The sequence below is a fragment of the Thermobia domestica genome, chromosome 1 (assembly GCF_964235325.1).
Source record: "Thermobia domestica chromosome 1, izTheDome1.hap1.1, whole genome shotgun sequence".
NCBI lineage: Eukaryota > Metazoa > Arthropoda > Insecta > Zygentoma > Lepismatidae > Thermobia > Thermobia domestica.
Genome location: NC_137454.1, coordinates 137,676,147 through 137,702,595, shown reverse-complemented (window position 1 = coordinate 137,702,595; position 26,449 = coordinate 137,676,147). Strand labels below are relative to the sequence as shown.

General features: G+C 35.0%; 1 protein-coding gene across 2 annotated transcripts in view; it reads right to left on the bottom strand.

The window, feature by feature from the left end:
- The window catches only part of Noc3 (Nucleolar complex protein 3), a 68,636-nt gene that overhangs the window by 5,129 nt on the left and 37,058 nt on the right, over positions 1-26,449 (bottom strand). For both annotated transcript variants that reach the window (XM_081763666.1, XM_081763663.1), the window contains exons 9-13: positions 24,278-24,459; positions 19,076-19,284; positions 14,071-14,252; positions 5,194-5,325; positions 4,679-4,776 (exon numbers count right to left, since the gene is read on the bottom strand). In XM_081763666.1, the coding sequence (XP_081619792.1) occupies positions 4,679-4,776; positions 5,194-5,325; positions 14,071-14,252; positions 19,076-19,284; positions 24,278-24,459 (803 nt within the window). The remainder of the gene's footprint in view (positions 1-4,678; positions 4,777-5,193; positions 5,326-14,070; positions 14,253-19,075; positions 19,285-24,277; positions 24,460-26,449) is intronic.

Here is a 26,449-nt window from a genome sequence, read left to right as displayed (position 1 = left end):
CAAATACTACTTTCTTACAGGTGTGTAATATATAGCAAAAACACGCTACAGAGTTTCCCCGCTTTTCTCGTCATTCTGACCATTGTGCGGCGTCAAAAATCTCCATCCTTCGTCTCTAAGCAGTGCAGGTTTTGTTTACTAGGTGGCAGCAGTTTAGTCAGTGCTTGAATGAGTAAGACGAGGTTCTGATACTGTCCGCGGACATAGAATTTTCGGTTGAAGAGCAACGGGTAATTGTGAAATTCCTTACCAACTGGACGTTATTCCGCCGATATTCATCGCCAATTGGAGGGTGTGTGTGATGATAGTGGTCTTGCAGAAAAGACTGTTAGGAAGTGAGTGCGTGAGTTCTAATGAAAATAGTAGAACAAATTACGAACGAACTGGGTCTAAGGAAAGCTCCTTATCATTAGGTTCCACAAATACTTAAAAACGATCAAAAAGAGACAAGGACACGATCAAGTGTTGCAAATTTCATATGCTTCAGAAGAGAGGGGCGTAATTTCTTGGAAAGTGTTGGGACAATGGATGAATCACAGATTCCATTATTCAACCCAAAACAAAAAGGCATGACACAGTTGAAACACAGATTCACCCCTCCCCTCCCAATATATCGTCAGTTGCATCCAATGAGAAGGTGTTGTACGCTATCTTCTGGAATTCCCAAGGAGTGATATTGTCCTACTTTGTTTCGAAACGTCATACAAATACGGGCGAGTATTTTCGTATACTTTTGGATACAGAAGTTTTGTCAAAATTGACTGAGAAACGATCGCAAATGACAAATGGCAATGGATAATGCACCGCCACACCGTGCTAATGTTGTGACCTAATTCTTGACTGGCTACGGTATTGAACTTCTGCTACACCCAACCTACTTACCAGATTTAGCCCCGAATGACTTCTGATTGTTCCCAAACCTCAAAGATTCTCTTCGTGGACGCCATTTTGACAGTAGATCATCCCTGGGATCCAGTATCTGAAACGTTTACCCCCAAAGACGACTATGCCACATGCTACACAAAATGAACGGAGCGATGGCAACTGTGTACCAATAAAGTGGGAGAGTTTGTTTAGACAGACATAGATTAGTTCAATGTATTTCCTTCTTCTTTGAAATTAGAACGAAACGGCACTTACTTTTGCTGCGCACCTCATAATCTTGAAACTTGAATATAACGTTCGTTTTCAAAAATATCACGAAGACTATGACTACAATCACGAAGGTCACAAAGGAGGCAGAATCAACACTGCTAACAAGAGAGAGAGGGCAAAGGAGAGATTTCCCTCCAGGGGTTATGCCTATCCCTTCGACGCCTCCTCCCCAGACATGTTGAAATATAGGTCAAATAACGTAAAAGTATTATTTTCGATATGCGAAAAAAATAGCCACAGGAAAACTCTGCCTCTCTGTTTGCCCTTCAGGTCTCTAAGAAATGAAAGTTGGTGTCTCACTGAGATCAATTACTCTACGATAGTACATTGCAGAATTCAGTATATTTCATATGACAATAATTAAAAATCATACACTAAATTATGTAAATAAATAATATCTGGTTGTATCTTAAATATCGTACAACTAAGCATTTCAGTCTGACCACAACAGACAAATTATTACAAATTATTCTGTTATAGACAACTCTGTGGTCAGCAGGATGTTTACATATTGCATAATGACCATAACCTCGCTCAAGATTTGGTACAACTATATGCTAACAAATGTTTAAAAAAATACATTTTGTTGTAGGGTCGTAAAGTCTGCATTTATTTTAAAAGTTGTTTTTGTTAACCGAAGGAACTCGTCTTATTAACTTGAGCCAGTCCGCTCTTATCAACGCAATGTAATAACTTTTTTTTTTTTTTTAAATGTGATATGATGCTACGGCATAAAAGTAACACATATAGACAATAAACTTTTCACTTGTTCATAAAAACGTTTTCAACAAACTTTTATATTGCGTAACTCAACGCTTTTATAAAAAATGAGATTACGTTTGTGTGCAAAATTAAAGGGACAAAGGAAAAGAAGAGTACGGAATTCTCACGAATAAGGTACGTATCACAAGCCAAAAAGGTCAATATGAAAGAAACACATTGATACCAATAAAAATAAAAGCAAAACAAAGCAAATAATAATAATAATAATAATAATAATAATAATAATAATAATAATAATAATAATAATAATAATAATAATAATAATTTTATCACATCCATGTCACAAGTTGGTTGAACTGATTGTAAGTTTAACGTCACGTTCAAAAGCGAGGCTATATGAGACGTGGACCTACTGATTAACGTGGAATTCGAACTACATGAGTTCCCGCCGGGAATCGAACCCGGGTCTCGTGTCACAAGTTGGGAAAGTTGCACTTAATAAGAAATGTGATAACTCTGATCTTGCTATGCTGGACTCGTAGCGGCAATCCACATTTAAAATAAGATTACTGATCAAGCTCATGCACACCAAGTCTCATTCTTCACCATTTTTAGCTCTTTGGCAAGATAATTAAGTTCTACTACCAATCTGTCTAGGGCATCTCACATATGTTTGATGAGATTTAGATTTTGAACTCTCGGCTGGTCATTCCATCCTCATTGGCAATGACGTTGTTGACAAAAACAACTCCATGTAGGCAGGTATTACTGTCCATGAAAAGCTCGGAATCAAAAACACCCTATTCCACCTATAGTAGTATAGCATCTCATTTCTCTGCACTTGAAGCGATCGAAGAACCAGCCTCAGTGGTGAAAACGAGGCCATCAATCCTATCATCACTATCGTAATAATCTTTCACATCATTTTGAATCAATGGTATCTTGAGGTTAGCTTTCGTCAGTCGGAAATAGATCTGTAGGCTGAAGTTTGATTCATCTATAAGCAGAACTAAATCTGGGCCCAGGAGTCACGATGCTTACGATACCGCACCAGAGGGCGACTTCTTTTGCTGGGATTAATGGTAAACAGACTGCATACACGGTTTTCACATTAAACAGTGATAAAACAATGAATACTGTGCAATATATTTTGTCCTGATCAACAATTCCCGAGCTAAACATTTGAAATATAGGAAACAAATAATTGGAAGGAACATTGTTTAGGTGAGTAATCAACTGATTAAGTTGAGTAAAAAGTATTGAAACTTTGGAGGTCAAAACGGAGAATATATTTACTGTGGTTTAAAAATAATATTATGAATCCACATGTACAATTTTGTTCGACGACCTTCTGTCATTTTTTCGACACCGCCATAATTCCGTCGCTATACTATTTCTGTGGTTTTGGTCAAAAAATTCGTCCCTCTCGAGACTAAAGGGCGTATCTCATCTTCTTAACTTTTCCAGGAGAAAAGTTTAAACCTTTTGTCATAATTTTTTCTATCGTCTTCATTTAAAATTTAGTCTGATCTCCTTCGTTTCAGGTATATAACTTACAAGATCAAATTAAATTTTATCAGAACACGATAGAATAAATAATGAGAAAAGATTTAAACTTGTCTCCTGAAAAGTTGAAAAAATCAGATACGCCCCTTTGTCTCGAGAGGGACGAATTGTGATACGTGATTTTGAGACATCTGAAACTAACACCATTCAAAGAGTCCACCAGAAACAGAATAAGAGAATATAACGGTCCTACCCGAGAAGGGCAAATGTCAGGTCCTTTCCGGGAATTCAGTATTCCAATTTTAGGCAAATTCGTTTCACGATAGCTATATCAATGGTCTGCAATGGAGCGTTATGCGATCTAGTAAGTGGTTCTCCAACAGTGCCCTTGACAATCACAAGAGATAATCGCAACGAAGAACTCCTGAGTAAATGATAATCATGAATACTGTTGCCTGTATGTCTATTCATTGTGACATGAGGCTCCTCCCACTTAATCATGTGAGCAGATCATGTTTTAGCTGTAGAATAATCTCCGTAACTGGCATGTTAAATGTGTTCACGGAAGCTTGTGAGCCTACATTTTCAACAACTTGGTGGGAATTCTTAGTCTCCCAAACACGAATGTTTTTCACTGTTCACATGATCTCATCAATCAACAGCACCTTTTGGAAAAAGTCACTTCTACTCTCTGATGTGGGTTAACTAACTTCATTTGGTATGAATATGCATTACGCACCACACGATTGTTTGGGGAATTATAAGCTCCTGGCTCGCTCTTGCTGTAGAGTATCTGTGTGTTATACTGGCAACATTTTTCAATTTTCTCTATATCAGCCTCAAACGTGGAAGGTCTTGGTCGAACTATTTACTTTTACAATGGCAGCTTGTTCACTAGAATTGTTCATAAGTTTCGAATCGAGTTCTTTATGGTAATTCTTTACAAAATTCTGCACGAGACTAATGTTGCAGATTCAACAAGAAAGAAATAATAATAATAATAACCGGATCATGTGAAACTGTGAGACGCTAAAAGCTTTCTTGTGGAAAGGGAACCTGTTACAGGGCAGCAGAAATAACAATTATTGAGCACGTTAAAAAGAAAAGAAAAGAAAAAAAAGATGTGTGTGTTCGGGAGTATTTAGTGGAATATTCGATCGTTGAAAATTAATCCCTTACAGAATATTTTACTATCGTTTAAATATCAATAATTTTGGATGGTAATATACCGCGTTTTATTAACAACTTAACTACAGATACTTCCAAGTGCAAAATATTCTTATGAGATACTTACTTAGTTGCCAATTCAGGAGCTAAAATGCCCTCTCCTGTAGTGGGAAGCCCAAATGCTATATGATGAGCAAATTTTCTCACTGACGGATGGTAATGTCTCTATGAAGAACAAGAAAATAAAAATTAACACATTTCCTCTTAAACTAGTATCTGTAAATAATGTAAAACAAATCGTCTATTTGAGAGTTAAATCTTTAATTTAACATGGTTTCAGTTTGAAAACAGCAGAGAAATCAAAATTCGAATTGAAGTAACTATAATTTCTCTAATTTTACATATATTTTCAGCATTTAAAGATATTGGTAAATAAGTGGGTATTTACGCCATTAAATGTAATTCTACTAATTCTACATTGAACTAAAGAACGATCAGAAAACTGCCTATTTGTTAATTTCTTTCATATTTCACTTCTTAATTATCCCACATCTCTCTTATTTAAATTTACTGAAAACTGACTGAAGGTTTATATAACGTAAGAAATTGTTTTTGTTTTCTCCTTTTCTTCCTGTAAGTTACCTGCAAGAATGTCAATTCCCAGAGCGCTGAGTTGCCTGCATTACAATATTCTGGTTCTTCTAGTTCTGGGTAATACGTGCCTTCACCAACGCTAGAATCTACATCTAGTAATACATCGACGGCTCTATTGGTCTGAAATTAAAGATAAATAAATAAATAAGATACATAAAAATAAATTAAATAAATATGTATTTTATACAACTATGGATAAATATGAACAGAATACTTACAGTAATAAAACTTTTCAAATTATTAACAACAGGAAACGAGAAGATATGTTTCTGTCGACTGTTGTGTCGTCGTCACTCAGAAATACTAGTTTGTAACCCTGCGAACCATCATGGTTCAACATCAGTTGTCATCAGTTGTTATTCAGCTATTGTTTTCCCTTTCTTTCTTATTACCCTCTGTAATATGTCATTTAATAGTCAAGGTTTTGAATTTTCTAAATAATAATAATAATAATAATAATAATAATAATAATAATAATAGTAGTAGTAGTAGTAGTAGTAGTAGTAGTAGTAGTAGTAGTAGTAGTAGTAGTAGTAGTAGTAGTAGTAGTAGTAGTAGTAGTAGTAGTAGTAGTAGTAGTAGTAGTAGTAGTAGTAGTAGTAGTAGTAGTAGTAGTAGTAGTAGTAGTAGTAGTAGTAGTAGTAGTAGTAGTAGTAGTAGTAGTAGTAGTAGTAGTAGTAGTAGTAGTAGTAGTAGTAGTAGTAGTAGTAGTAGTAGTAGTAGTAGTAGTAGTAGTAGTAGTAGTAGTAGTAGTAGTAGTAGTAGTAGTAGTAGTAGTAGTAGTAGTAGTAGTAGTAGTAGTAGTAGTAGTAGTAGTAGTAGTAGTAGTAGTAGTAGTAGTAGTAGTAGTATCCTAATTGAGATTTACATCATTTCAAGAAAAGTTATGGTTTTCAATGACCTCTGGTGGTACTTTTTGGAATTATAATTTTGTTCAAGTGCAGCGCTACCTGGGATCGTCAGATCACAGGCTGCTATCAAATAGGAAGGAAAACAATTATATTTGGTGTCAAAATTGAATATGTTTTAACCGAATTGGCTTCCAAATTAAATTAAGTGTTGGTAGTGTATTTGATAAATTGTGAATATGCGAGTTTATTGCTGTGAAAGCTTTGGTTTATAAGTGGAATACCTACTGTAAGTAAATTATTTTCTAGAATTTCTCTTGCCAAGTTAATACGCCATTTAACGTTGTAGTTGTTTCTGTTCTGTAATCGCTGGTCGATATTTGAATGACAATGAGTTTTATAGTTGAGTTCTAAGTGCAATTCTGTGATTTAAATTAAATTCATTTTGTGTTATTTTTTGTATTCTCAAAATTTGGCAATTAATTATATTGTTCGAGTTTACAGATATAAAGTTGATAATATCCGATTTAACTTTATTATTTGACTAATGTAGAGCTTAGATTACCTGGTGTGCTATGAGAGCATTTTAACTGATAGATATTGGATTTAATAAGTTCCCACTTTAGTTCAGTTAATTGAACTATACCAACATAACCATAATTTATTTTTTTAGTGGGGGAATTAAATTCTCCTTCCTTCCAGCGTACACGTTTAAGTTGTCTTTTCGGAGGCAGGTGTGCGTGTAACGTGTTAATATCCTTCCAAAATAATTGTAGTATATATATATATATATATATATTTAGAAACAGGATATACGTTACACCTCCATGTCCCATATTCTTTACTTTTCTTTTTTGGCAGACAATTTCTTCGCAAGATGTGTCCAATCTAATTGGCCTTCCTACGAAGGATGCTGGCTAAAAGCGTACTCTTCTCTCATATTTGTTTTAAAACATCTTCGTTTGTTACTTTTTCTGTCTATTTTACCTTTTCCATCTTCCTCCAACACTACATTTAGAAGCTCTCTAAATATTTCTTCTCTAACTTCCGTAATGTCCAAGTCTCTGAACCATATAGTCCACTACTCCATATATAGCACCTCGCTAACTTCTTCCTTAGTCCAATATTAAGCCTGCTAGTTAAAAGTGATTTTCTTTGTTGAATATTTCTTTGACTATGACAATTCTTGACCTGGTCCCTTTGGTGCAGTAAGTGTTTCTCGTCAAAATACTTCCCAGGTAGCTACTTGATACTTGAAATTATCTACCTCTTCAAGTTTTCTTCGTTCTACTCTGACCCGTAAGGGCGCATTTCCAAGAGATATTCATATGACTTTCGATTTTTCGATGTTGATTTTCATTTCATGTTTCCCAGTGTAAACTATTTTGTCAATCATCTCCTGTAGTCCTTCTTCGGTTATAGCTATAGTAAACGTATCATCTGCATACCTGATTTTGTTAATGATTTGTCGTCCAATCTTGAAACCTCCAATTCTCATTAATGCTTAATTCATTAAACATTCAATGCAAATGTTGAATAATTGAAGCGACATACTACATCCTTGCCTGACTCCTCTTCCAATTTCCACACTATTGGCATCCCCTTCTTTCACTCGTGGTCTTATTATGTATAGATTGCGAATGAGTCGTCGGTCTCTACGGTTGACCTCGATTTATTTAAGTATTTTCAGGAGTTTGGTTCAATTTAAAGCTTTCTGCTAATCGATAAAGCACAAACACAACTCTTTCTTTACGTCAAGAACCCGTTCTGATATAGTTCGCATCAATTCAACAGCATCTCTGGTGCCTTTTCCTTTTCGGAATTCAATTTGATTTTCCTCCAACATCCCTTCTATCTTACTTTCCAGCCGCCTGTTCAGAATGCGCGCAATAATCTTTCCCGTGTGGGTAATAAGGCTAATGGTTCTGTGATCGCTGCACTTCTTTGCTTGCTTTTACTTAAGTAATGCAACCATTGTAGCATAAAGAAAATCCTTTGGTCATTCTCCACTCAGACAGATATTGTTAATAAGTGAAGTCAGTACTTTCATTACATTATCTCCTAATCTCTTTCGCAAATCTGCTGATATGTCGTCGTCCCCAGTGGCCTTCCTACTCCACATGTCTTTGATGGCTTGTACTACTTCAATTTTCAATATGCTGGATACTTTTTCTTCTTCATCTACCTCTTCCTCTGCTTCGATCGCAATATCTCTGGGGTGGTTTTTCTGATCATACAGATTTTTTGAGTATTCCAAATTTTAAGGATTCTTTGCTGGTCAGTGACTACATGACCTTGTTGATCTTCGATTTCAAACGTAAGCACACTTTTGTTAGCTTTCCCTTCTAATCCTTGTGCTTTCTGGTATATCAGATCGTATCTACCGCGCCGTTGAAGTTCCATTATTTCTTCACATATCTATTCCATGTACTTTTCTTTGGCTTTGTCCGTCTCTCTTCTCAGTTTATTATTCCGCCTTCTGTATTCTTTGATGTCCGTGGTTTTCGCTCTTCTGCGTTCCTCCATCCTGTCAATATTGTTATGGAGTGTGTCAAGTAGAATCTGCTTAACTTTCCCCCAACTATTTTCTACATTGCCTATCATACCGCCTATTGAACGGAATTTTTCTTCAATCTGTTCTTTCACATCACTGTCCATACTTCTTAGTCGCTCTAAGTTTCATTTTCGATTTCTTCTCCCATTTTTCTTCATTAACCAGGTTTATACTTCCGCCGCTACCTTAACGAATGAAATTGTGGAATGAAAAAAGCGCGGGAAAACTCATGCACTCGGATGTGCTTGTCCATCATAAAGCTCTCTTGGCGAGTTAGATCGAACCAGGGATCCGATACATCGGAGGGGAGTGCTCTATCACTGAGCCATCGTGTAACCTGACTGTTCACTGGTCTATCTTTTCTTCAAAACTTGTGAAACACGGAAATGCTTAAAAGTAGTGTACTCAGCTGGATGAAATGTATCAAATATTATGAGTGAAATGGCCTCAGTTGGTCAACGGGAATGAAGTTTTGTTGCTTCACGACAACGCGATGCCACAAAAACAACAATACACAACCTATACAGCTTGTACTACGAAATTTTCTACATTCACCATACTTATCAGATCTCTCGCCAACCGCTACCACTTTTTAAGTATTTCAACAGCTTCTTCAGTAATGCAGTCAAAATACCGAATGACCTAGGACAAATTGTAACAGAAATTATTTTTGCTGTTTCAGTTTCTATCAAGTACTCTGAATAACATATAAAAAGTCTACCAAAATCTGACCAGGCAAAATCCGCCATTTTTGGCTGCCATCTTGGATAGTGGCAAGAAAGTGTGTTTGAACACAAAACTTATTATAACTCAACTTCCACAAAGTCAATCTTCACAAATGTAGTGTCAAAATAGAGAAGATTGAATGGAAATGAAATATTTACCTCTTTCAAAAACGCTTTGTAAAAAATAAGGCTCATATAACCATTCAAATGGATAAAATTTAATAATAAAACTACTGTATTTGAAAACTACATGATAATAGTAGGAAAGTGTGGAGTAACTCAAAGTACATTTCATCGTCAGAACGCAACAATAATGTAAAACTATCGTTATATTCCTCTGCAAAGCGGAGGTTTCAGAAGCATTTTTCCATTTCAGAACTCTGTTTATTATGTGGGCAAGTAGGAAAGACAAACTGCAAAGAAAAATTGAAAGAAGTTTTCGTAGTTCCAACGCATAGATTTTACGAGAGAATTATAGCTGTATGTAAGGAAAGAAATCATTACTGGAGCCATACTGTTAGGGGTAGGTTGGCATTTACAGATTTACCGGTTGCATATGCAGTATATCATCAGCAATTGCAGTGTTAATTTTCGGATTGGAAAGCATATGCCTTAGCGTTATACGAAGGAAAGACAAGAATCATGTCAAAGAACACAAGAAGACCTCCCCGAGAAAATAGAAAACAAGGATTTTTGAATGCTATGCGATATTTAAGAGAAAATGATGAACAAATTACTATCTCTGTTCTAGTCAAAATAATGAAAAAGTATCTGGAACAAGAACGATCTGAAGAAGAACCATATTCAGAGAAATAATTGAAGCAGCTCGTGATGGATCATTATGGTGAAGAAAATATTATTATAGATCTGCTGGGAAAAGCAAATGTAACATTTAGAAGAATTCTAGATTCTATCCTTCAAGAGCAATTACAATACTTCAAAAGAAGATAACCCAGTTTCAGAGAAGATGAAGGTTATTGTCACAGCTGTAAAACTAATAAGAAATGACATACGATCAACTCCCAATAGATGTTATGGCATACCCATCAACAGAAGAAATGTCATCTCTTGATAAGTGTCTTGAATACCTTCCAGAAACACTGAAAGAATTTCTAGGAACAGTCATTGGGCTAAAAGAAAGTCAAAAGGTGGCTTCGATCGGACAAGCAATTAAGACAGAGGTTTTGTTCTTCTTATGCTGAAATCCAAAAATATGAGAGAAGTTCATCGGTTACTCAGTGTGACGTCTCTGTCCTCCCTGGCCAGTTCTTACAATACGTTGCTGATAATATCGATCACAATATAAGGACTCTTGATGGGCATGGCACATTTCATGGAATAGAAATGATTGCCACAGTAACTCCCCACCAGCAGTGCTCTGGAAATGTTCATCATTTCTAAAATGTCCCAGACCAGGATGATCTGCATTCATGCACATGCTTCATAAAGGAGACCATCCTGCAAGATCCTCCATATTTTCCTGCCAATGGTGGACATGGACGCAACTGACATAACTTGCATCTTTTCAACATTAACTGAAAGAACTGGAGATTGGCTTCTGCACCTCCATAGCCTAAAACAAACGCTTCCGTACTTTGCTGCTTCTGGCCATTATCTGTACGCAAAAAAGTGTTTACCCATTTCTTCAAAAATGCAGAATCTTAAGGACACTCATCCCCATGTTCATACGAAATTTATGAAAGGATTCGTGTTGTACGTTGAACGAATCAATGCTGAGCTGGATTGTCTACTGATTTGGTTATTGTGGAAGTGCTAATGAGAAGCATTAAAGAAACAGGAGGTTTCACAAGAGGAAGACGAATGACAGAAGCGCAGCGACAACTGTGGGTACAATCCATGATGCCATGCAGTGAAGTGGACAGCGTAATGCAGGATTTTACAGACGTGAAGTATCATAAAGTGACCAAATAAGGAGACTTCGACTGCAAGACAAATACGGGACACTTTAGGCTTTGAAAAACTTTAGCATTTCATCCAGAATATGAACCCGTTTGTGATGGATGAGTCACTAAGAAGCTTAACATCAGGTATGATTGCACTTGATTCCGTGAAGTTTATAAATCTGCAGAAATTGAAGATTCAATAATAATATCAATGCAAGGGGAAATCGTCTGGGAATATTCATTTAAACGAAAACAACCATCTGTCACAATGGGCGTGAAAACAAGTATTTCTGTACAACAGATGTAATTCTCTTCGATCTCCATATTCTATTTCAAAGCTTGACCATTCTAGTTTCATCACAGGGGATCATCTCTGAAGATCTATTCAAATATGAACTTTGCAGCTAACAAGTTTGCTTGTTTGATGATTCACTCCTCCCTAGAGTCGCTAACAAAGCAGCCATGGCAGATGGATTTTGGTCATATAAAGTATAATGTCTGGACAGAGAGAAATGGAAGTACATGAATCAAATACATTATACATCCTTGATGGAGGTTCTCTTCTATATTGTATTCCATGGTGTCGAGGAGATATATTTTCTGACATTTGGAGTTCTTACGTTTAGTATGTTCAGCGACGTTATAAGCAAGAAATTGTAGTGTTCGATGGATATTCTGGAAAACCATCAACGAAAGATGCGGCTTGTATGAGAAGATGTAAAGGACGTGAGTCACCTGATATTTATCTTAAGTCAGAGATTAAACTCCAACTGAAGAAAGAAAACTTTTACCAAACCACAGTAATAAACAAAAGTTTTTACATCTACTTAATAATAAATTTGAAGGAGCAGATTACGACGCCCTCCACTTCAGAGGTGATGCTGATATTTTAATTGTGAAATCCGCTGTAAAAGCAGCTACACATCGCAATGTTACTGTTATTGCATATGACACAGACATCTTGGTGCTTCTTTGTTACCATGTCAATGTCAATAACCATACTGTGTTTTTACATCCAGATCCAAAGTCCAATACGCATGAACATCAGTTATGGAATATCAAAACAGTAAAAATAACCCTCGGAAAAGATGTATATTCAAGTCTTCCATGCTTGAAGTCTTTATGCATGCTTTGTTAGGTTGTGACACAACGCCGCAACTGTTCAACGTCGGGAAAGGCAATACAGTAAAGCTATTGAAACAGTATCCTGAGCTAGTATGTTACGCTAAAATTTTCAATAGCACCACATCTAATATGCAAAGTATAATTTCAGCTGGAGAGAAAAGTCTGGTAGCTGTTTATAATGACACTATCTCGGATTCATTAGATAAACTGCGATATGTGATTTTCCTCTAAAATTGCAAGAAATATGTTTTCCCTACACCCACGATCATTACCACCAACATTTGCTTCAGCGAAGTTTCACAGTCTTACAGTCTATTTTCAAGTATAAGAATGGAACGGAAGCTCAGTTTTGGCACCGAAACACGGGGGCTGGCAAATACAAAGTGATCAATATCTTCCGGTTCTCACAGACATGCAGTCTGCACCAGACGCCATTTTTTCCTTTTTTCGCTGTAGTTGTAGAACCGACTGTTCGTCGACACGATGTTCATGTCATAAACATGATGTCGAATGTTCTGTAGCGTGCAAAGAATGCTAAGGCATATAATGTACAAACTGTATCGCTGAAAATGTAGTGCCTGATGGAGATGATGATGATGATGATGAAAAGTCAGGGAGAGTACTAGAGTTAAGAGTTAATTAGAATGAGAAAGATGTGCCCAAAATCATGAATGACCTGTATCGGTAATGAAGATAGTGAAAATGTCTTGTTTTGTATTGATTACTGTTTATTTCCTTTCCTTAATATGGTTAATAATTTTTCTTTGTTGTGCTGTTGACAATACAATATACTTTTGCATGTATATTGTATAACATTTTATGTAAAACTACTGCTCTTGTATTTGCTTAAGTCAGGTGAAAATTGTGTTTTAATAATAGAGTCTAGAGTCTTTAATAATATGTTAGAACTTTTTAACATTTTTTTTCATTACCATAAGTAAACTAAATAGTTACACGAACTTTGTAGTCATACTTTATTAAACATTTCAAATCTTCACTGTTAAATTTTCTTTCCATTTTATTTCTATTTGCCAATGGTAACATGTTGAAAACGGCTAAATTTACAAAAGTTCTGTACAATAATACATATGTGCAACAAAATTTTCAAAATTTCAACGCCCGTATTTAAATAAGACTGCATTACGTAAATGGTTTTCTACATTTCCTTGATTATACTGTTCATTAGCTTTAATTTGACACAAACACGATGTTTCTAGCTCAATTCCTTGGGAAGATATTGAGAGAAAAGTATATCATAACTGTTTGCAGCAATATCCAAGATAGCGGCCCAAAATGGCGGATTTTGCCTGGTCGGATTTTGGTAGACTTTTGATATGTTAGTTAGGATACTTCATAGAGCTCGATACCACAGTAAACATTTCTGTTGCAATTTGTTCTAGGTTGACCCTTTTTTCGGTGTAAATTGACTGGACTACAGTGTTATCGAACATCTATGAAAGATGCACTAATATCATCTTGAGGGAAGTCTTAAGAGGGCCTGTTTTAATTAAAGAAGATTCTTTCCACCGAGTCTCTGTTTATTTGACGTTTCACTGTTAAATCCAATATTGCATGTACAACAACCTGATATATGTAATTAACGGAACAAGAACATCTATAACTTAAGAAACAACTATGCTTTTTTTCAACACTACTGTGCATATAATTTTATTTACTTTTACTTATACTATTATTCCATAGTTACGTACCTGCATAACAATTTTGATAATACTAAGGCACGCAAGTACTCCATTTGGAAGCAACTGCAAGGTTAGAGTACCTAGTCTTTTGGTAAAAGCCAATAACCTCTGCATTGATATCTTTTTCCTTCGTTTGACTAAAACTTTATCTAAAGTCTGAACTACGATTGAAACATCGTCATGAGTCTTCCCTGCAAGAAACAACATAATTACTAAAAAACAATGGAAAAAACATATTTTACCTGCATCTGCGTTTATAAAAATTATTATTTCAATATTTTGAATGTACTCGAGAGTCATTCCCATCTGATAAAATTACAAGAATGTAGTAGGAAATCTAAATTGTCTGTCAAAGGGTTCAGTAGCAAAATAACCTATACTGAAGACATATGTAAGACTAATGTCCTACGTATTTTCAATGTGTCTAACGAAGACATGTTTCAGCAAGAAAATATAATTCGATATAGTTTGTAATATATAAAGGCATCATCTCACTTTCTTAACTGTTCCCTTTCTCTTTAGATTTCTAAAACAAACAAACAAAAATCTCCACTTCAGTTAACCATAGTACTTTGGTGATAGTAAATCAATGACTACATATATTACTAGATTTTCGGTTATTTTCTTGAAATTATGAATAACATTTCAAAATTCATTCAGATGGATGGCGTGTGTGATCGGAAGTGTCAGTGCTGTGTGAGTGACTTTTGGTTTCTTAACACATTCTGTATAGTTCTCTAAACATTTGATACAATACACGAAAACATGTATTCATTGTAACATTGTCAGTTTTCGTAACCAAAGATCAAAATTAAATACAGAAGAACAATTAAATTATAATAAATAAATGTCTCATTCAAATATAAATTTCAAACATTTGTGTTGATTAAAAAAAATCACACATTCATTTTTTTTTTCATATTTACATAAGTAATGCTAGCATATAGGTTTTATTAAGTCTTCAAAATTTTAATTTCTTATATTTTTTTTAGTATTTTTCGTACACAGTATTTTGTGCTTTAGTTGCTTTCCTAAAAGTCAGAAGTAGCAGCCAAAGATCTTTTTAGTCTAAAGTAGTATGATACATATCTCCAAAAGATTCTTACGCCTCTGAGCCTCCTATAATGAAGGGATGCAGAGATGAAGTTTTTATACCTCTCATCCGGACTTACAGAATGAGTTGCCGGCTCTAAGACATATCCTATCATTTTTTTTTAATCTTACAAAATTAAGACAATTTTAGTTAGGATAAAATATAAAAGATTTTTTGTAGATTCCTACTATAAGGAAGTCTACTTTTTTGTGAGACTTAGTATTAATAACTTTTCTGTTAAATTTTTTTTGGGCACTTCTTTTGAGTGATAGAGACTGTTTCTTTTCATCTAATAATGATAACTCTTCTTTCGGGATAAGTGAGCCTGGAAGGGAGTTGATACAGAAACTTTAGCTTTTTTATTTAAAAAAAAATATAGGTGATGGCGGCCGTAATATGACGAACCAGATAGAGATTTTCTTTTAAAACCGCTTTCAGAATAAGGAGGTGCTGTTTTTTATCTTTTTCTTTTAATACCCAGTTGGCTAAATGATGTCGACTGTGGAGATTATTTTAAATTTTTTGATCGTCTCTTCAATGAGGGGGTATTCACTGCGTATTTCTTATTGCCTCTTAAATGAGGGCGCATTTAGATATGAATTTTTGAATGGCTCTTGAATGATGGGACATTCGATACTTTTTTTTTTTTTTTTTTTAAGCTATCTTGAGTAATGCACAGCTGTGGATTTTTATTATTTAAAGAAACCTTAGGTAGGAACAGCATATTAGAGATGGAAGAGAAATTTCAATTTTAATCTGTAGAGGATCGAATAAGTCCTCTTCTAGGTGCAATTTTAAAAAAGTCGTCTAGTCGAGTAAGCTGGCGACAGATAGAATACTAGGTTTTGCTTCGGTCGGGGATCGAATAAGTCCACTTCCGGAATAGGTATTGATCGCTTGGCTAAATGAACTGACAGTCTAACAAAAGTAGATTGAGGAGTATAATTTAATACAATCAAATCTATAAAGTTTGTATCAAAGTTGTAATTTACTTAAGAGAACTTATTACAAAATTAATACGAACAAATATTTTTTTTCTTTTTACGTTTAATTAAACAAATATATATGTAAAAGAAAAATACTTTCCGAAAAATTGAGTAGTCTCCATATCTTTTATTCCTTGTGTAGCTTTGTTTAAGAAAGCCGTTGGGTTTTTAATTCTATTTCCGGATGAGACCGGGAAGGAGCGAAAAAAGATTGGAAATTTTCATTTGAAAGTACATATGTCAGATATTATCAACTATATAAACTTTAGAGAACAAGTTTTATTTGTTTTATATTAAAGAAATCAATTTTAAGCAACACGCATTATACATTTCAACAAACAAATTAAAGTAATCTGACATTAGAAATTTATTAATTTAACTTTAATGTACGCTATTTAATTTACGATATATGCTTATATACGCCAATTTCAGATTCAAGTAGGTACAATTATTATTTGCAATAATTTATCACTTAATATTTTTTCTATATAATAAAGCCTCTAAGAGAGGTAAAGACACTATTTTACACTAAAATATACGAGGGGGCATCGGAAACTTTTATCCTCTAAAATTATTGAGTGATTTTGATGTAACTTGACCTGTGTAGACACTAGACCTTATATGTACGATTTAGTGAAAACTATTCGTGTATGTCATTTACTTTTGTTCGTGTCAGTAAGTGCAAGATGGAGAAAATAGGAGCACGCAGTGTGTCTGCATCTGAATAGTTACAGTAGCCGGCAAATTCATCATCATATGAAGCTTGTGTATGATGGTGACTGCACATTTTATAATACTATCATGCAATGGAAGAGTAATTTCCAGACAGGTCGGAAAGATAAGCCAGATCTGAGTTCACTGAACACTACCATTGTACTGTTCCTCACGCAGTACGGAGTTTGCCCTAACACATCACCTATAACAGTCTGACGTTGCAGACTTCTCCTAACCGTTGTCAATCCAGACATCCGACGTATTTTTAACTTTATATAAAGTGTTTCTATTGTTTTGATAACCATCTATATTTTACCTGTTTCAAGCTTAGGAATACGCCTTTGGCCGGAAAAGGTGACGTTGATAATTTGAGGGAGTGGCCACGAAGTTCCTTCCCCCTGGGACTATATACAGATGGTGATCAGAAAAATGGAAACACCTGTAGTTGGCAACACGTCAATGTATGGGATGGCAGTGGTGTCGTGGCGCCCGCAGCGCCGGACCGCTGGTAGTGGTGTGTTAGGTTGGTCTCCATACTACGTCAGGCGCAGTGGAACAGCAGTGTCCAGTGGCTGCAGCAGACGGAGATAGTGTAAAATGGGAGACCTCTCAGATTTTCAGAGGGCAAATTGTTGGTGCGCGGTTATGTGGAGTGTGTGTGTCGCGTGGGACAGTCGAAGGTGATGACGGCCTACACAACACACGGGAAAGCCACATCGGGGATGCGGAACAGTGGGCGGAAGAAAATCATGAGTGACAGGTCACGCCGGGTATTAAAGCGCATTGTCACGCAGAAAAGTCGTGCCACTGCGGAGCAAGTGACGGAGGAACTCAATCAGCACCTCCCCCACCCTGTTTCGACAATCACAGTCCGCCGCGAATTACATGACATGAGCTTACGGGGTCGTGTTGCACGGGCCAAACCGCTCATCAGGAACCATAACGCTTTCGCACGCCGCAAATGGTGCCGCGACCATGCAACTTGGACCGTTGAGGACTGGAAACGTGTGATATGGTCGGATGAGTCACCCTTCACCCTATTCCCAACCACGGGCCGTGTTTATGTGTGGAGAACGCCCAAAGAAGCTTATGATCTGCAGTGTCTCTGCCCAACTGTGAAACATAGCGGCGGTTCGGTGATGCTGTGGGCCGCCATATCATGGTTTTCATTGGATCCTGTGGTCACACTTAGCGGACGAATCACTGCCAACGATTATGTCGCAATTTTAGGAGACCACTTGCATCCTATGGTTCGGATGTTGTTCCCGGACAATGACGCCATCTTGCAGGATAATAATGCACCCATTCACACAGCTGGAGTTGTTGCAGCGTGGTTTGAGGAACATCGGGATGAAGTTCAATACCTCTCCTGGCCCGCCCAATCCTCAGATCTCAACATAATTGAACATCTGTGGTCAGTCTTGGAAACACGACTCCCGCGACGATTTCCACCTCCATCCTCTCTCACAGAACTGGCCGATGACCTGCACGAGGAATGGTGTAAAATTCCACTTGCTACCATTCACGACCTCTATGCCTCCATCCCACGTCGCATCAAGACTGTTCTGAAGGCGAAAGGTGGCCCGACACCATATTAATCTGGTAAGTTGCAATTTCGTTCAGGTGTTTCCATTTTTCTGATCACCATCTGTATTTTATCGTGCTTAATGTAGATTCCTAGATTTTCGTAATACTACTCTTCACCCCAGTATGTTGAAATTCTCCCGGGGAAAATTGAAATAATCACTAGTGACGACGAAGGAAAGGCTCGAGCTTCTACTTCTTTTCTAGTTATTTTCCTTAAGCAATGGAAGAATTCTGGAAAATCATGCTTAAACAGCTTCAAAAGTATTCGAATTCGTTTCACTACCGGGTTCGTGAGCACCAACATTGGATTTAACTTAATTTATTTTCACGATCTCTAAGAACATACTGTATGCTATTCCTGATACAAGTTATGCTATCAAAGTAGATTTCATTAGGCTATAAAACCAGAATACTTCTTCAGGCATTTTCATTTCTGCGTCTCGCCACTTTTGGATAGTGTAAAATAGGCTATCACTTTTACTACTTGAGTAAAAGCGCAGAATGCAGTGACAAATAAAAATTCCCTGACTTTCCTCTGATGATCTGATTTACTAATAAGAAGTGCCATTTTACTACTAGAGTTTGAATTAAAAGATATTTTAAATTATTAAATGTTGAAAGCTAAAAGCATTACCTGCGTGCACATTGAAGAGATTTTTATACAAATGACTATAAAACTTCAGTGGATCGATGTTGAGAGCTTCACCTTGACCAGAAAGAATAGTGAACACTGTCTGAACACAATGCAATTGTTCTCGATATCCAAGAACACCCTCCTCTACGAGATTATCCATTATTTGTACCAAGTCATGGAAGAAGTCCAGATTAATGCAATGAGCAAACCTAGAAAAATTAAAAAATAAGTTACAAGCTACATAGTTTAAGAATCAACTTTTCTTCTATATTATACAATAATTTAGTGTTGAAAGATTTAAAAAAAAAAAATCCATATCCTATGGACTTAACAGATTTGAGTTTCCAGGTAAAATCTGCTGTTTTAGATCAGTGATCGATAAATAAAAAAAAAAAAAAAAATCCTCGCGAGTATGTTTTATTCGAGGGGCAAATAAGAATGAAAAAAAAAAAAAAAGTGTGATTTTGATTTGTTTCTTACTCCTTCTGTAATAGGAAGAGTGTTGCTTGTCAATCATAATATACGTGAATCGATACTTCACTTTTAACTGTGAAAATCTTTTAACCTTCTGGCTAACTAACCCAGATTCTGCACGGTAAGACCGTTGATACCAGGTCGATTTTTCGAAAAATACAATTTCATATCGTTATTTTCAAATGTTCATAGATCAGACCCTAATCAATCTAGACGCACGAAACAAGAAACAGGGTACCCAGAACAGAACAAAGATTCGCAAATGTATGACTTAAGCGCACTCAGTGAACTGGTGCTACAGGAGGGGGGGGGGGGGGATGGAAAACGACCAAATATATAGTTTTTATGCTTCGCTCCACTTTGCGTTTCACGTTGTTTTGTTATTTTCGTTTGATAATTGTTCTAACTGTTTATTGTTTTATTTATGACATTTCTGTGTTCCTATTAATGTCTCATTTATGCTACTTTTTGTGTAGTGTGTGTGTTATATGCTCTTTTATTGGCAACTAGAAAAAATAAGATTAGCTCCTATAAATATTCAGAAAAGAATAAATCTCTCTCGTTGCTACGAAATATAATCTGATATATGTGCCGTGTATATCAAATTCTGTACGTTTGTTATCCTGATGACGTGATACATGTCTATACAATATTTTCTATGTGTATTTAATTTATTGTACTATTTGATGTTTAAGTATATTGGGTTTATATTTATCTATGTGCATGCTGCCTTAATTTCAATTACTTCAGGATATTTACGACGTGACATTCAATATTTCATTTTCTTCTTGTGCTATAACTTCTGATTTGTTCACTGGTCCTATATAAACTTGTATATGATATAAAAGTTCAATTCTATTATGCTAAGGCATTATAATACATTTTCCAATGTTAAGTAACATTTGATAAGTCTTAATTTCAATTTGACTTTAATTTGTTTTATATTCCGGAAACTTCTCGGATTATGATGACAGATTAACAACTTTCGTTTTACCTGGATCGATATTTTGGCAGCGTAGTTTCTTTCTTCGTATACCTGGCTTCCAATCTACGAACTTGGATTTGGACTTGAACTAACTATTACATATTTTGGAGGATTCTTTTCCAGTGGTGACTCCGTATTAGACTAAATCCTACATCGCGTGAGCTTCAACATTGTCATTGAATACAATACAGGTTCTTATTTAATTCTAGCCTGCAGTTCATTATAAATTTCCACCAATGTTTACATAAAAATGAAATACTAAATTGATGTTTGTCTAACCATAAGCATTTGAAAAGATTATTCAGAACAGGTTTTCAAAATTCTTTACGTTCTTTATTTGCTTTAGTTACTATAAGGCTCTTTATTTATATAAATAATCTTGCGTGATAACTCGTAGTGGTTGATTCGAGCTGGAACCGTTTCTAATAATTCTAGCTTTAAAAATACTTTTGTGTGTGCGCGTCAATATCTATTTACTACTTAAAATCCTTGTTCAATATTTGCATGTACTATTTATATATTTTATGTAGATTTTGTTGTTTATTTTATGTGCTTTGCATATTTGCATTCCCCATTATTGCTGTGTATGCTTTAATATTTCTTACGCGTATAGCGCCTAAGCACAAAATAATACACTATTTTTGCAATTATCCAACCAACACATTGTAGCTATGATAAACAACAAAATCTACAGTTTTACGATTTACGATGGTTTGGTTTGTCCATCGTAACTCTCACACTACTCGGAATAGATAATAATAATAATAATAATAATAATAATAATAATAGTAGTAGTAGTAGTAGTAGTAGTAGTAGTAGTAGTAGTAGTAGTAGTAGTAGTAGTAGTAGTAGTAGTAGTAGTAGTAGTAGTAGTAGTAGTAGTAGTAGTAGTAGTAGTAGTTGTTGTTGTTGTTGTTGTTGTTGTTGTTGTTGTTGTTGTTGTTGTTGTTGTTGTTGTTGTTGTTGTTGTTGTTGTTGTTGTTGTTGTTGTTGTTGTTGTTGTTGTTGTTGTTGTTGTTGTTGTTGTTGTTGTTGTTGTTGTTGTTGTTGTTGTTGTTGTTGTTGTTGTTGTTGTTGTTGTTGTTGTTGTTGTTGTTGTTGTTGTTGTTGTTGTTGTTGTTGTTGTTGTTGTTGTTGTTGTTGTTGTTGTTGTTGTTGTTGTTGTTGTTGTTGTTTAAACTGATCCCATCTCCCTACTGTATTTCTAGGGATGTTGATTGACTATTCGCCTAAATAATGTTCCTTTCAATTATATTTATTTCAAATATTTCCAATGCTTCGCTCGGACATTTTTCATCAGGACCACGCGGCTAAGTAGTTTCTTTTTTTTAATGCACGGCTTCACATTGTTCATGTATCTTGACAATTATAAAATAATGAATACCGTGCATTATACTTTGTCGATACTAGTTGTTGCCCAACAAATGTAAATTACTCTAGTCATTATTTATACGTAATTTATAGATAAGTTATAAATAGAGTAATATACATCTACTAAGGCAAGTAGATACACAACTACTGGTTGTCTAAAAAGTATTGAGCCCTAGGAGGTCAAAATTGAGAATACATTTAATGTGATTTGAAAGTAACATTACGGAACCAGATATGCACCATTTTATGTATTGACATCTTTTTTCCGGCAACATCAAAATCCCGTCGCTGTAGAACTGTTCTTTCTGGTTAAAATAGTATCACAAGTGGTTTTCACAAGCCTCTTCTGAAACTAATTTAATATTATTCACGATCTTTTGTGCCATGGATTCAATCTTTGCCATGATGCATTCATATATGATTATGTCAGTGATTGGAATGGATAGCACACTGCTTCCACACTTGTACGTTCTTGTTTTGGAGCGCAGTGTCAAAACATGGTTAAGTTCATCACCAATACATTGCTCTTATCATCCAGCATTAAAAAGTTGCAACGTGAGACTTTTCTCCACTTTCAGTCATTTATTCAGTACCAGTTTTCTGTAATTTAAAAAAAAAAAAAAAATCAACTTCGCGTTCTCCAAATGTAGCGGTTCCAGTGAACATCCCGGAACATGCCAAACACCTTTTAATATTATTTCGAAACATGACTTACGTAAGAATGCTGCAGGGATGCGTGTGAACAGCTTCCTTTCACCTGCTGTGCTCACTGGGAGAAATGTTTGTGTTGACCACACATTCATTATCGACCTTCACGTCAACTGCAGCTAAACTACAACGGATGAGTATTGTTTTCTATTCTTTATTTCCATTTGTCTTCCCTCACGTTCGACATTCACGCACGAATACCGTCCACCCTATTCCCGTATGTGTAATCAGCCTTTCTTATTGTTTTTTGTTACTTATACATTTTCCCGATTGCAATTTTACTGTGCTATTTCTGACATATCAAAGTTATGAGTGGCAACACTGTCTTTTAAATGGCAACCGTGTTTATGGTCTTTCATAATCCTTGGTGTCCTTCATATACTCGGTAGGTTACTTTTGATTTCTTTATTTTCACTCTTTGCAAGATATGTACTTTCTGCCTTTTCACCGTCATTACTGGCTTTCTTTCATTTCGGCGATATTTCAAGCTTTTTCTTCCTTAGCACTTGGTGGACTCAATTTCTTTTCATGCTCAATTAGACGCCGTATATTTGCATCGGATTTGCGCCACAACTATACGGACCTTTACTTGTGAGAATATGTCCAAAATATAGTATGTCTTATACGCTGATACAGATATTTTGATTATTTCGATTTCAACAACTATTTCCGGTTTTGTATTCCTTTATGTCTTCCTTGTTTCCTCATGGTGTATAACAGCATTCCAGCTACGTGCAGCTCTATGACTTAGTTTGGATATAGTTGCTTTATTTACAATTGCATAGTATTTATGCTTTTCCCTGGACGCATATAAGCTATACACATTCCCAGACGCGCGTGAAATTCTACCTAAGTTAAACTATGTTAATTTCACTTATGTTTCTTGCTAAAATGTCACTGTTAAAAACGATGCAAAACAAGAATTAAAGCTTTATAATACGGCAATAAAAATATTTTTTTCTCACAACTGAATATAGCAAATACGATAAGTAAAAACGAAATTATTAAGCGAGTATACTAAAAGAATATTTGCAGTCAGTTACAAAAGTTGTGATCTTTCTACAACAATTATATTTTTCTTCATTAGCCAAACAACTTGAATCTTCTTTCATATGACTTTTATTTACACAATAAAAAAAAAAAAAAATCCATCAAGAAGAAAAAGCTTAGAAGATGTACACAGACAAAATTGAAGTCCACCGAATATATAGATCAATAAAATGTTGAATAAATAATGGTTAAAAAATGCCGACTGATCGCTTGAAATTTAATAATAATAATAATAATAATAATAATAATAATAATAATAATAATAATAATAATAATAATAATACTACTACTACTACTACTACTACTACTACTACTACTACTACTACTACTACTACTACTACTACTACTACTACTACTACTACTACTACTACTACTACTACTACTACTACTACTACTACTACTACTACTACTACTACTACTACTACTACTACTACTACTACTACTACTACTACTACTACTACTACTACTACTACTACTACTACTACTACTACTACTACTACTACTACTACTACTACTACTACTACTACTACTACTACTACTACTACTACTACTACTACTAATAATAATAATAATAATAATAATAATAATAATAATAATAATAATAAACCACTTACTTTGCAAGTCCTTCTAGAACGCAACTCATCAGGGAAGAAGACGGGTTTCTTTTGAGAATTCGGAAGTAGATAGTGAACACATATTTAGTAACTTCAGTTAAGTATTTAAACTTAGTCTGCTTATTTTCTTCAGCTTTGGTTTCAAGAAGCTCTCGCTCCAGTTCTTCCAACATTTTACTTTTCTAGAAAACAAAACATATTTAAATATTATTTTCTATGAAAATAACATTATTAAAATTATCATCTTTCTCTCTCTTTTTTTTTAAACTACTTTTTTTATCTTAAGTTCAATATAATGAATTTATAAAATCTGCCTGTTCGTGTCTCTTCAACAAAATGAAAAACGAGTTATGTTTCACAAATGTTGGAAAGAAAAATTCAAGATACATAGGATAACGCACACTAACTAAATACCTTCAGCAGCGAGTGATTTGAAGGCCTGTAAACCGAGCAGCCAAGGTTAAAAGTATATTATAAGGAACTTTTAGGTCAGTTTCACAACTTTCACCAGTCATAGCTATCTGAGTTGTTTTCATTATTAAAAGACTTTCAGAAAGATCTTCAGGCACTTCCTAACCTCCTATTTTTCTCGACATAAAAAATACCAGTGTATCACCAGGGTGTCTACTGAGTTTCAATTTAAAAATTCCAGTATATTCAGTATAACCATCAGCAAAATTCCAGTACCTAATACAATGATTTTTTTTAAAGTTCTTTAGGAATAATCATACTCTTAACAATTTCAGGTTTCGTAATGTTTTACCATCAAATAAATATTTTATTTTTAATAGATTTAGTCAGCCTTGAATTGTTTTAAATACAAATGATTAGGTATATGTAGCTGCTCATGAAAGCGCTGAAATCTTTACACATGCAATGTTATACATCCATATGAAGCATTAAAACTGGCCCTCAGTTTCCCATCATTGGAAATAGTTTTACTGACTTTACTGACTAGTTTGCAGCTTGTACGCTGTACTTGAAGGATTGCATATAATATAATGCATCCACTGTTATTATACGTGAGGTATTGAAAAAAAAAGAAAAAAAGAAAAGAAAAGAAAAAAGAAAGAAAAAAAGCGGAAACTGAAAACAGTATTAGTAGAAAGGGGGAAGTTAGTGACTATCTGTAACCCTAAGAGAGATGGTGTCACCTCTTAATACCGGATCATTAGTGAAAATCACAATTTATCATTTCAGTAACTATACTGTATTACATAAGTATTGTTGTTCTATAAAATCACTTTTTTCATGATCTGAAGCTCAATTTCACTACTTTCCTTTGACCAACAACCTCAATTCATGACTTTCATGGCCCGCCGACACCCTGCTCGGACGCCTGATACAGTGAGCCAAAAGCATTATTTGTATTATATAAATGTATTATTAAGTTATGTTATAACTTGTATAAATAATTGTGTATTATTCTATTCTAGTTATAATACAAAATTGTTATTACCCTGGACTTTTGGAGTTCAAAAATACAGGGTAGATTACAAAAAGAATGAAATTTGTATATTTCATAATTTTTCCAGTATGTGGATCAAAATTCCAGTACATTTTCAATATTTCCAGTACCAGTAGACACCCTGATTACACACAATGCTTGTATAATAAGCATGGAAGTAGTTGGGTAGTACATCGCAGATTTCTCATGAGAGCTTTGTATATCTTTAAAAATTCCTATTGAACAGCTGACTTTATTTATCAGACAGGAATTGTTTCGAAGTTTAGCGTCACTTATGGGAACGAGAGTATATGTGGCAAACTCAGAACTTAAGATCACTATACTCTATACTTTTTCGTGAATAACTTTAATGAAAATAGTAAAAAATTACAAAGTACGTCACATAATATCTGTGTTCGCTGCGTACAGTGTGTTAAGTCCAAAAAGTGGGAAAATGAGTTATCACTGTAGTCAGGTTTAAAATTCAAAGAGCTACATGTAGGTTTAAGAGGATAAGTCACATTCTCTCCCTAAGCCAAGTTATAACATTGTGTCCTCAGGCGTTGAAAAAAAAAAGTAATAAGTCCTTAGTCTGCAGGGTAAAATGTGTTAAGTCCTTCTTTGGTACTTATCCCACTGTACACAAACTTCTTTGAATTCCAAGACGACAGTGAAGAATGTGTTACACTACATTTTCTATGACTTAACCCCTTTTTCACAACTGA